The 13,431-nt window shown below is 41.7% G+C and overlaps 1 protein-coding gene across 1 annotated transcript in view; it reads left to right on the top strand.

Annotated features, from left to right (window-relative positions):
• LOC122555265 (NXPE family member 3-like) overlaps positions 1-13,431 on the top strand; it is a 72,634-nt gene that overhangs the window by 27,211 nt on the left and 31,992 nt on the right. The window contains exons 2-3 of the mRNA XM_043701085.1: positions 1,298-1,441; positions 11,845-12,626. Of these exons, the coding sequence (XP_043557020.1) occupies positions 1,370-1,441; positions 11,845-12,626 (854 nt within the window). The 5' untranslated portion in view covers positions 1,298-1,369. The remainder of the gene's footprint in view (positions 1-1,297; positions 1,442-11,844; positions 12,627-13,431) is intronic.

Genomic DNA, 13,431 nt, shown 5'->3' with positions numbered 1-13,431 from the left:
TTGTGAGCCGGGGTGTGGGGGGTGGGGGGGGGGGCGGTGGCGAGAGATAAATAGGAGTGGGGGTGGGGTTGGGTGGAAGGTAGCTGAGTGCTTTCAAATAAACCTGTTGAACTATAGCCTGGTGGTGTGTAGTTTTTACCCTTGAAATTCAATAGGATTACTATCACTGAATCCCCCAATACTGACATCCTTGTAGAGGCTCAGAATTCTGTGGCAGGTTAACACACCTCCGATCTCCTCTATACTAAACCACAAGCCACAATGCATAAGCCAGAAGTATGACTGAATACTGTCTAATTGCCTGCATGGGTGCAGCTCCAATGAATAACATTCTGGAGAATTACTTTCCACTTATCCCTTTCCACATTTTTCCCTATACCCTCCTTGTGCTCAAACCTATGCACAATTGCAACTTGACTACTATCTCCCCTGAGTTAATCATTAGCTGTATTTTGGCACTCTTCCTTTCTAGGTATAAAGTTTATGATAGCCTACTGACAAGTAGGCACTTCTGTTTAAACATGTGTCTGCAATCATGGTGCTATAAAAGGACGATACAAATAACCTGCAGAAGTTAAGATTATTAGGCTGCTGTCCAGATATATAAGAAATCAGACATAAGATCAGAAGTAGCCCGAGTATCCAATCAGATGATGGCTGATCTAATAATCATCATCTCCAACTTCCTGCCTTTTCCCCATAATCCTTGATTCCCTTTACTGATTAAACATTTGCCCATCAGCCTTGAATATATTTAACAATGCAGCTTCAACAGCCTTCAGCAGCAAATAATTCCACAGATTCATTACCCTCTGAGAAAAGAAATTTTTCCTTATCTCTGTCATAAATAGGCAACTCCTTCTTCTGCGATTATGCCCTCTGATTCTAGGGTCTCCGGCAAGGGAAACAACCTCTCCGCATCCACCCTGTCAAGTTCCTTAAAAATCTTTCAAATTCAATAACATTGCTTGCATTCTTCGAAATTCCAATGAGTACACATGCAACCTACTCAACGTTCCCTCTTAAGAGAGTCCCTCCAAACCTAGGATCAGCTTAGTGAACCTTCTCTAGACTGCCTCCAATATCAGTACATCTTAGATAAGGGGTCCAAAACTGTTCACAGTATTCCAGCTGTGGCCTGGCTAGTGCCTTGTATACTTTCTGGAAAACCTCCCTACTTTTATACTCCATTCCCTTTAAAATAAAGGCCAATTGTTCATTTGCCTTCCTTCTTACCCACTGAACTTGGATGCCAGCTTTTCAGTTAGTGTTTACTTTTCCCATTTCTTTCTTTCAGATAAAAGAATCTGCAAGTATTTGCCAAACTGCATAGAAATATTAGCCAATTGTGAGGCCTCAAGTACCCACCATGTCTGTACGCCAGTCCACTTTCCAGCTGATGACATTTTTGCTGCTGATTCGAAACATGGACTGCATTAAGGTATTGGGGATGAATAGTTATGATGATTATCCAGTTGGCTGGTCTTAGGATGATTTTATGTTTTGCCTTTTACTTTTGTAATGGATGCTTATGCTCTTTTTGCTGCTATTGTCACGTCTTACATTTCTTTCCTCCCTCTTCTCCTGATACAATAATAAACTCCCTGAGTTGAGCTTCAACATGCCCCGGTTTTGGACCACTTCTTCATCTGCCTGGCTATTAGTCACATGTGATATGGCACTTAGTATTAAGTGCTAGCAGGCTAACATAAGGCATGTCCAATCTTGCCCTCATCCAACATATACACATATTTCCATTAAGGAAGCCCATGTTTTGCCTTTGTTAAATGAGGGTCACATTTTCACCCAAATTCCCTAATGTCTCCCAGCACGTAGACAGTAAGCATCTTCCCAATTTCTTGCTGGCGTCCTTTTCAGCTTCAAGGAGCAGTGCAACTAAAGTCTGCCACTTACTCCTTTAAGGGTAGAATAATCAGGCGAGCCAGTTTGGAGATTCCATTGTGCAATTAACGCAACATGTCACAAAAGGCTAGGGGGCAAAGAATAAATGATGATCAGATGAGTGTCAACATCACAGCAGAAATCGAGGAAGCAAGGAATTAAAGACTGGGCTTTGGGAGTTTGTAAGATTATAAGAAATAGATGTAAGACACTGCAAGAGGCTAGAGAAGAAATTGCAGGGGCCCCAGTTGATATTTTTGTGGGTTAGTCACGGGTAAGGTCCCAGAAGGTAGTGAATGCTGTGCCATTATTCAAGAAGGGCAGCAAAGAAACGTCTGGGAACTACAGACCAGTAAGCTTAACATCTGTGGTGGGTAAGTTACTTGAGAAGATTCTTCATAAACATGCATTTGGAAAGGCAGGGTTAGATTAGGAGTAGTCGGCATGGCTTTGTGAGTGGGAGACCACGCCTCACAAATTTGTTAGAGTTCTTTGATGAAGTGACCAGGAAAGTTGATGAGGGCAGGGCAGCAGACATTATCTCTATGGATTTCAGTAAGGCCTTTGATAAGGTTTCACATGGTTAGATCTGGAAGGTTAGGTCGCATGGAATCCATGGCAATCTGGCAATTTGGATACAAAATTGGCTTGATGGTAGGAAGCAGAGGGTAATAGTGGAAGGATGTTTGTCAGACTGGAGTGCCTCAGGGGTCAGTGCTGGGCCCATTGTTGGTTGATATCTATATCAGTGATTTGGATGAGAATGTACAAGGCATGATTCGTAAGTTTGCTGATGACACTAAGATAGGCGGTAATTTGGACAGTGAAGAAGGTTATTAGAAATTGCAGCAGGAGGTTGATCAGCTGGGGAGGTGAGCCGAGAAGTAGCAAATGGAGTTTATTGTCAGTAAGTATGAGGTCTTGCATTTTGGAAAGTCAAATCTAGGTAGGAGTTTCATGTTGAATGGGAGGGCCTAAAGGAGTGTAGAAGGACAGAAGGACCTTGGAGTTCAGGTGCACGGTTCTCTGAAAGTGGAGTCAGGGCAGTGGAGAAGGCTTTAGGCACAGTGACCTTCATCAGTCAGGGCATGTTATGTTGCAGTTAAAAAGGATGTTGGTGAGGCAGAACTTGGAGCATTGTGTTCAGTTTTGTCACCTTGTTAAGGGAAGGATTTTATTAACCTGAAAAGAGTGTAGGAGAAATTTACAAGGATGTTTCCTGGATTCAATTGTCTGAGTTAGAGGTAGAGGTTAGACAAGCTAGAACTTTGCTTCTTTAGAGAGTACTGAGGGCGAACCTTATAGAAGTGTATAAAATCATGAAAGGCATGGATATGGTGAATGCACTCAGTCTTTTTCTGGGAATCGAGGACTAAAGGGCATCAGTTTAAGGTTAGGGGGAAAGAATAAAAGGGAACCTGAGGGGCACAGAGGGTGGTACGCATATGGAACGAGCTGCTAGCGGAAGTGGTTGAGGCGGATAGATTATCAAAATTTAAAAGGCATTTGGACAAGTACACGGATAGGAAAGGATTAGAAGGATGCGGGCCAAGTGCAGGGAAACGGGGTTAGCGTGGATGGACATTTTGGTCAGCATGGACCAGTTTGGGACAAAGGGCTTGTATCCGTGCTGTATAACTCTATGACTAGGCCATTTGGCCCATCATACCTACTTCTCTCTTCAATACAAACATGGCTTATCTGACTGTAGCCTCAACTCAATTTTTCTGCCTGTCCCCAATCATGCTTGAGTCCTTTATCAATTGACAATCTGTCTAAATCAGTCTTTAATGTACTCAATAACTTAGCTTTCACTACTGTCCAGGGAAGAGATCACTGGCCATCAAGAGAAGAAATTTCTCCTCTTCTTCATTGTTCTGAAAGCCTAGATTTTGCTTTAGAATATAATGTTTGGTTTTAAGCTTACATCGTTTAACTCTAGGCAAGTGGAGGCATCTGATTGAGAAACTGAAAAGCAACTTTGATGAAAATGCAACGTGGGCGGCACGGTGGCACAGTGGTTAGCACTGCTGCCTCACAGCGCCAGAGACCCGGGTTCAATTCCCGACTCAGGCGACTGACTGTGTGGAGTTTGCACATTCTCCCCGTGTCTGCGTGGGTTTCCTCCGGGTGCTCCGGTTTCCTCCCACAGTCCAAAGATGTGCAGGTCAGGTGAATTGGCCATGCTAAATTGCCCATAATGTTAGGTTAAAGGGGTAAATGTAGGGGTATGGGTGGGTTGCGCTTCGGCGGGTCGGTGTGGACTTGTTGGGCCGAAGGGCCTGTTTCCACACTGAAAGTAATCTAATCTAATCTAAAATAAAAGCTTGGATTTATTACATTTGAAAGTTAACACATGTTGATCAGACTCCATAATGAAAAGAGTCAACAATGAATGATCAATCTGTGATGCAATGAAGCCAATGGGAAATGAAAACGGGCAGTAAAATCCATGAGCAATAGAAATTGAAGGGTTTGAGCTATAGGGAGAGGGTGATTAAGCTGGGGCTGTTTTCCCTGGAGCGTCAGAGGCTGAGGGGTGACCTTATATAGGTTTATAAAATCATGGGGGGCATGGACTAGGTCTTTTCCCTCGGATGGAAGAATCCAGAACTAACGGGCATAGGTTTAGGGTGAGAGAGGAAAGATATAAAAGTGACTTTAGGGGCAACATTTTCATACAAGGGCTGGTGGGGTGTATGGAATGAGCTGCCAGAGGAAGTGCTAGAGATTGGTAACATTTAAAAAACATCTGGATGGGTATATGAATAGGAAGGTTTGGAGGGATTTGGGGCAGGTGCAGGCAAATGGGACTAGATTAATTTAGGATATCTGGTTGGCATGGACGGGTTGGACCGAAGGGTCTATTTCCGTGTTGTACATCTCTATGACTAAATTATTTATATGCATTTCAGAATCAATATTTATGATGAAGGAAAAAATAATCACAGTCTGTTTAAGTTTAAAGCAAGCCACATTTCCGTAGAGATTCTGATTCATTGTGAATCCTTGCTTATAAGTTTCTTTTGCTTTGTTTTGTGTGTTGAAAGAAGCAGCAATTCGTTTGGGTTTTGTGAGAGAAAAGCTGCTGGAGAATTTGGTCCACCTTGCAGTGAGTGCAAGAAACCTGCAGAGGTCCTCACTGAGCACTCTGAATCACAGAACAGATAGAGAAATAGCAGTCGTTGTATATCCATAGCCAAGACAGGTAGCTTAAAGATCACAGATCGTGAGCCTTTAAAGACAATTGGAGCATTTCTTAGCCAGAAACAAATGAAAGGATTCCAATGATATTTGTATATCGAGATAGCTGAAATACTGTTGTCCATAGTTCCAGAAGTGTCTGAAAGTATTTGAAAGGATTAACACAGAGACGTCTACTATGATTATGTCCTATGGAGCAATGGGCAAAACAATTTCGGATCACAAGGAATTGAGACCTAATATCTGGTTCTTCTCAAAATCTCTGGAACAAAGCCAGTCAAATCATGTACACCAAAACCAGCTACAAACATGCAATAACCTAAATCTTGTTAATTCGAACAGACTCTTCTAACTAGACCACAAAGTGATTTTTGTCTATAGCACTATATGAAGCAGGTCCTGTAGTACACTGAGTAAAAGTCATGGTTGCAACCATCATATGAGTAGCAGCTCGTACAGTGTAGTGAGTTGTCACATCCATACAACATGGTAGAAAGTGCAATTGTTTTGACCATTTATTAGAGAATGCATGGTTAGCTGCGATTGGAGATCTTCCAATTCATACAGCCACAGAGTCATGGAGTCATTCAGCACAAAAACAGACCCTTTGATCCAAGTAATCCATGCCAATCATAATCCCAAACTAAACTGGTCCCAACTGCCTGCACTTGGCCCATACCACTCCAATCATTTCTTATTCATATACATATCTAAATGTCTTTTAAACGATGCAACTATATTCACATCCACTACTTCCTCTGGAAGTTCATTCCATACACAAACCATTCTCTGAGTTAAAAAAAAGCCCCTCCGTCTTTTTTAAAACCTTTTCCTCTCACCTTTAAAATATGCCTCCTAGTCATGAAATCCTCCACCCCAAGGAAAAGACATCTGCCATTCAACTTATCTATACCCCTCATTATTTTATCAACTGCCATAAGGTCATCTCTCATCCTCCTACGCTCCAGTGAAAAACATCTCAGTTTATCTGGCCTCTCCTTATAACTCAAAACTTCCATTCCCAGCAACGTCTTGGTAAATCTCTTCTGAACCTTCCAGCTTAATAATATCCTTCCTATAACAGGGAGATCAGAACTGGACACAATACTCTAGAAGGATCTTACCAATTTCCTATACAACCTCACCATAATGCCCCAACTCATGTTTAAAGATCTGAGCAATGACAACAAGCACGTTAAATGCCTGCTTAACCACCCTAACTGTAGATGATGCAAAGTTCAAAGAATTATGAACTTGAACCCCTATATCTCTGTTCTACGTCACTGTCCAAAGCCCTAATTTTAATTGTGAAAGTCTTGTCTTTGTTTGTTTTTGCAAAATGCAATACTTTGCATTTATCAAATTTAAACTCTATTTGCCACTCTTCACCCCATTTACCCAATTGGTAACAAAGAACAAAGAAAAGTTTACAGCCCAGGCACAGGCCCTTCAGCTATCCAAGCCTGTGCCGATTCAAATCAACCGCCTAAACCTGTCGCCCAATTCCTAAGCATCTGTATCCCTCTGCTCCCCACCTACTCATGCATTCTACCATGCCTGCCTCTGCTACCTCTTCTGGCAATGCATTCTAGGCACCTACCACCCTCTGTGTAAAGTATTTTCCGCATGTATCCCTCTTAAATCTTTCACCTCTTACCTTGAATGTGTGACCTCTTGTTATTGAATCCTTAGCTGTGGGAAAAAGCTTATCTCTCTCCACTCTGTCTATACCCTTCATGATTTCGTAGACCTCAATCAGGTCCCCCCCTCAATCTTCTTTTTTCTAATGAAAACAATCCTAATCTGCTCAACTTCTCTTCAAATCTAGCACCTTCCATACCAGGCAACATCCTCATAAACCTTCTCTGCACCCTCTCCAAAGTGCCCACACCCTTTTGGTAATGTGGCGACTAGAAGTGTACACAGTAATCCAGTTGCAGCCGAACCAAAGTCTTGTACAATTTTAACATGACCTGCCAGCTCTTATACTCAATATTCCGTCCGATGAAGGCAAGCATACCATATGCCTTCTTGACCACTCTATCCACCTGTGTAGCCACCTTCAGGATATAATGGACCTGAACTCCCAGATCTCTCTGCTCATCAACTTTACCCAAGGCTCTTCCACTTACAGTATAGTTTGCTCTAGAATTAGACTTCCCAAAATGTATCACCTCACATTTGCCCAGATTGAACTCCATCTGCCACTTCCCTGCCCAACCCTCCAATCTATCTATATTCTCCTGTATTCTTTGACAGTTCCCTATGCTTTCTGCTACTCCACCAATCTTCGTGTCATCTGCAAACTTACTAATCATACCAACAATGGCCTCTTCCAGATCATTTATGAATATCACAAACAACAGTGGTCCCAATACTGATCCCAGTGGAACACCACTGGTCACCTTTCTCCATTTCGAGAAACTCCCTTCAACTACTACTCTCTGTCTCCTGTTGCTCAACTAGTTCTTTATCCACCTAGCGAGAACACCCTGCACACCATGTGACTTCACTTTCTCCATTAGTTTACCATGGGGAGTCTTATCAAATGCCTTACTAAAGTCCATGTATATGACACCTAGAGCCCTTCCTTCATCTATCAACTTGGTCATTTTCTCAAAGAACTCTATTAACTTGGTAAGGCACAATCTCCCCCACACAAAACCATGTTGCCTATCATGATAAGCCCATACTTTTCCAAATATAATAGATTTTATCCCTCAGTACCTTCTCCAACAACTTTCCCATCACTGACATCATACACTCTGGTCTGTAATTACCTGGAATATCCCTACTACTCTTCTTGTACAGGGGGACAGCATTAGCAAACCTCCATTCCTCTGGCACCTCACCTGTATTTAAGGATGCTACAAAGATATCTGTCAGGGCCCCAGCTATTTCCTCTCTTGCCCCCCTCAGCAACCTGGGATAGATCCCTTCTGGTCCTGGGGTTTTGTCCATCTTAATATTCTTAGTCTACCCAACACATCTTCCCTCCTTATGTTAGTGTGATCCAGAGTAAATAAACTTCTATCTCTAATCTCAATATTCATCATGCCCCTCTCCTCAGTGAACACTGATGCAAAGTACTCATTGAGAATCTCACCCATTTTCTTAGGTTTGACATACAACCTTCCTTCCTTATCTTTTAGTGGACCAAGCCTTTCTCTAGTCACACTCTTGCTTCTAATATATGAATAAAAGGTCTTGGGATTCTCCTTAATTCTGCTCACTAAAGCTATTTCATTACCCCTTTTAACCCACTTGATTTCTTGTTTAAGATTAGTCCTACTCTCCCAATATTCCTCCAAGACCTGTTCTGTTCTTAGCTGCCTGGACCTTATGTATGCTTCCCTTTTCCTCTTGGCTAGTCGCATGTCTCCTGTTATCCATGGTTCACAAATCTTGCTTTTCCTATCCCTTGTTTTCAAAGGAAAATGCCTATCCTGCACTATCTTCAAACTACCTTTGAAAGCCTCCTACATAAAAATTGTGGACTTCCCTTCAAATTGCTGCTCCCAATCTACATTTCCCAGCTCCTGTTGAATTTTGATATAATTGGCCTTGACCCAGTTTAGTACTCTTCCCTTAAGCCCACTCTCATCTTTGTCTACGAGCATTCTAAAACTTACAGAGAATTGTGGTCACTATTCCCAAAGAAATCCGCCACTGCAACTTCTACCACCTGGCCTGGCTCATTCCCCAACACTAGGTCCAATATGGCCCCTTTCCTAGTTGGACTATTGACATACTGCTCTAGAAAACTTTACTGGATGCTCCTTACAAATTCTGCCCCATCCAGACCTCTGACACTAAGTGTATCCCAGCCAATGTTGGGAAAATTAAAATCTCCCATTACCACCACCCTGTTGTCTCTACATCTTTCCATAATCTGTTTACCTATTTGCTCATCTACCTCACGCTCACTGTTGGGAAACCTGCAGTACCTCCCCAACAATGTAACTACACCCTTCTTATTTCCAGCTTTATCCATAATGCCTCACTGCTCAAGCCCTCCATAATGTCCTCCTTTAGCACAGCCGTGATATCATCCCTGACCAGCAATGCAACTCCTCCCCACCATTTTACTTTCCTCCCTGTCCTATCTGAAGCATCTAGATCCTGGAACATTTAGTTGCCAATCATGCCCTTCCTTCAACCAAGTCTCTGCGATCATAATAATGTCATACTCCCAGGCACCCATCCAAGCCCTAAGTTCATCTGCCTGACATGATGTAGTTTCAAATCAGAATGTATGTTTGGAGGAGAACTTGCGGGCGCCTCCCAGGCACCCATCCAAGCCCTAAGTTCATCTGCCTTACATACTATACTCTTTGCATTAAAGTAGGTACACTTCAGGCCACCAGTTTTTTTTTGTGTTCATCTTTGCTCTGCCTACTCTTCCCCTTGGTAATGCTAACGTCATGATTCTTACAGTCTCCAGTTTCCACCTCACTGTCTACTACTCTTCTGGTTCCCAACCCCCTGCCACATTAGTTTAAAACCTCCCCAACAGCAGTAGCAAAAACTCCCCCAAAGACATTAGTTCCAGTCTGGTTCAGGTGTCGACCATCCAATTTGTAATTGTCCCACCTTCCCAGAACTGGTCCCAGTGTCCCACAAATCTGAACTCCTCCCTCCTACACCATCCCTCAAGCCACGTGTTCATCCTCCCTATTCTTGATCAAGATCTCTTTGTAATCTTAGATAACCTTCCTCACTGTCCGCTATAAACTTGGTGTCATCTGCAAACTTACTAACTATGCTTTCTATATTCTGATTGAAATCATTTATATAAATGACAAACAAAAGTGGGCCCAGCACCAGTCGCTGTGAAACACCACTGGTCACAGGCCTCCCTTCGGAAAAACAACAATCCCACCATCACTCTCTGTCTCCTGTCATTGAACCAATTTTATTTCCAACTGGCAAGCTCACCCTGCATTCCATGTGATCTAACTTTACTAATTAGTTGACAGTGTGGAACTTTGTCTAAGGCTTTACTTAAAGTCCAAGTAAACAATGTCTACCATTCTGCCCTCATCAATCTTATTGGTTGCTTCCTTAAAAACCCAATCAAATTTGTGAGACATGATTTCCCTCACACAAAACTATGCTGACAATCCCTAATTGATTCAAGCTTCTTCAAACGCTGGTCTTTTTTGTCCAGCTCAGTGACTGCCTGTATACTTGAATTTTCAGCCTAATGCTAGAGATCTGTGTGTTGCAGGATTTTGCCAAGTATTTATTGTCCATCCACAGTTGCCCATGAGAAGGTGGCAGTTAATTGCCTTCTTGAGTCATTGCAATCCACCAACACTGCCAAAATGGAGGGAGTTAAATGATTTAAGCCTAGCAATGTTGAAGGAACAACGATGTAGTTTCAAATCAGAATGTATGTTTGGAGGAGAACTTGCGGGCGCGGGTGTTAACATGCATCTGCTGCCCTGTCCTTTTGTGTATCAGAGGCTACAAATTTCAAAGGTGTAAGTCTAAGGAGCCAATGTAAATGGAGTCATATCTAGCAAAATGGAAAATGGTTTTTATTGGACGTCAATAATCTCACTTCCAGGATATCATTGCAAAAGGTCTTAAGGATAGTGTCCTAGGCCCAATCATGTACAGATTCTTCATCAATAACCTTACTTCCATCATAAGCCCAAAATTAGGGACATTTGCTGATGATTGTACAATGTTCAGTACCACTTGCAACTCCGCAGATACTAAAGGATCAATGTAGCAGGACCTGGGCAACATCCAAACTTGGCCTGATGAGTGACAAGTGGCAGACAAAGACCATCTCAAACAAAAGTTAATCAAAACATCACCTATTGACAATTAAGGGCATTACCCATTGTCAAATTCTCTTTAAATATTCTAGGGCTTACCACCGATCAGAAACTGAACTGGGCTGTTGTATAAATGAATGGAAATGAAAAAGTCAATTCAAGATAAACTGAGGCTTTGACCAATCTCATACTTAATGCAGCAAATGCTGAAGCATCAAGCTGTTTGAGCCATTTTAGCAGCTTAGACTGACAGCAGTTGGAGACTTGCATTGTCTTCTTGTGAGCCATACAGTTCTTACCTACTTCTTGCCGTGGTAGTTAATGTGCCTAAGAGTTACTGTTACCTGTATATATTTACTGGAGTATAATCTACTATGTTCTGTTATCTAAGACAAGACTCTGCTGAAACATTTTAGTGATTCATCCGTCATCGTGGATTATTGGACAGGCATTTAGAATAATGAAGAGAATGGGTGGCAAGGTTCGATCAAACTACAAGGGGTTGGTACTCAGGCCTTCTCATCTTTGTTATAATATGTCATATAAATATTGTTGCTACTCAGATGGCTCCAGAGCTTAGAATTCTACGTCAGGTATTCCATCTTCCATCTCTCCAAAGCCACCAATTTGCTGGAGCATGTTTTGCATTATTTCATGCCCTACAATACCCCATCCCAAGGATCCCACAGTCCCAGCTCAGAGTGTTGGTATAACTGGTGTCAGGCCAGACTCTCATTCATAATCATAATATCAGAAAATGACAAACTTTCCAAATTTAAAAGTATGTCACACTCTGTGCCAAAAGTCCAAAAAACATTTAAGGCCTAAACTACTCTTTTTAGCTTTCTTGCTTTTTCTCTTTAACAAGTGGAAGGATTTCAATTGAAAATGACAAATGGAAGCAGGATATAGAAAATATTTATTTAAAAAATTTCCTTCCTATTCACAGTATAATAAATATTCAGCATCTAGACCAGGGCAAAGTAAGAAAAGATACCCAGCTTCAGCATCAAAGTCAACAAAGGAACACATTGAAGATCAGGCACCTTGGACAGATAGGTTATTGCAATGTGGCTACCAGAATCATAGCTTCACCCCTGAAGAAAGATCAGAGGGAATGCTCCTTATGAAAATGATCGAATGGCCAAAACCCCCCAACTCTGCTGTGCCCTTTCAGAAAAGCAGCAACCCAGCACGTGTTCGCTTTGTAATTTTAAATTCTGCAAAGATTTTCTATGTGGGAGATCAGTTACAAGTGATGCTGCAGATGAGAGATTTTGATGGTCACCCAAAGCAATATGGAGGTGACTATCTCCAAGCTCGGATCCACACCCCAGCTTTAAAAGCTGGTTCAGCAGGAACTGTTATAGACAATGAAAATGGAATTTATCGTATCAATTTTAAATTACTTTGGCCAGGGAAAGTTAAAGCTTTTGTTTTGTTGGTTCATCCCAGTGAAGGGATCCAAGCACTTAAAAGACTACGTGAGAAACAGCCAGAGAGAGCATATTTTCAAAGTACTTTCAAATCAGGAAATGCCTCCGAGGCTACTGTGTGTAATCTTTGTTTGCCTCAATCTCAACCATTCTGTAACTTTACTGACCCCAAGACTGGGGAGCCCTGGTTCTGTGACAAACCAAAGAAGCTTCCCTGCTCTGCTCGCTTCACCCACACAATGGGAGAGTATCAGCAAGATCTCTTTGTAGGAGAAGAAGAACGTTACTTCCAAAGGTATGTCGCTGAACAATTTCTTATTTACTATAGTTTGATTTCTGCTTTCCTCACATGAGACATAAAGGTTCTTTGCAATCATTGCCCAATTCTGGAGCCTTATTTGTGATAACATTGCAATTTCCATGTCTAAAAGAGTGTATTGGGTGGCAGTTGGTGCTGCAAGGCAACTGCAAAGACACCTGGAAGTCATGTGTACAAAGCTGGAATCACACTGCACTTCAAAGAGTCCCCATGTTCTTGATGATTTTCTGCCAAAATAATCATGACGGGGAATGACCAAACCTGGTTGGCATGCCCCAAGTTTGACCAAATAATGCACCTTGCCATGGGTGATCCATAGACAATCGTGAAAAAATAATTTAAACAGGAGGCATATACAAAAGAAGTGGGTTGTCCCCAGTATGTAGAAACGTAATCCAAAATGACAAAATAAAAGAGAAATGGTTAACCAAAGAAAAATTGAAAATGGAACAAAAATGTAAAATTGTTAATCATTTAGTAAAAGGAGCTTAAGGTTACCCTGTGGTAAACCATTTGTAAAATGGAACTACATACATTGGTGGTGTTAACAAGCCTGAAATGATTTTGACTTCGTTATGAGGCATTTACCATTCTATTAAACACAGATAAAGGGCATTTAAAATCAAATAATTTTGGCATGAAAAGTTTGTGTTATTAATCAATCTCTATTTGGAGATAATCCTGGTCTTTAACATTGATGTGATATTGCCTTTCAAATAACCATGCCTCTCAGTGAGGGAGCAATCAGACCTTTATTTGCTTCTTGGCAAACCTTGACCAG

The sequence above is a fragment of the Chiloscyllium plagiosum genome, chromosome 12, assembly GCF_004010195.1.
Source record: "Chiloscyllium plagiosum isolate BGI_BamShark_2017 chromosome 12, ASM401019v2, whole genome shotgun sequence".
NCBI lineage: Eukaryota > Metazoa > Chordata > Chondrichthyes > Orectolobiformes > Hemiscylliidae > Chiloscyllium > Chiloscyllium plagiosum.
Note: the sequence above shows the minus strand (reverse complement) of the source record. Positions and strands in the feature narration are given on the sequence as shown.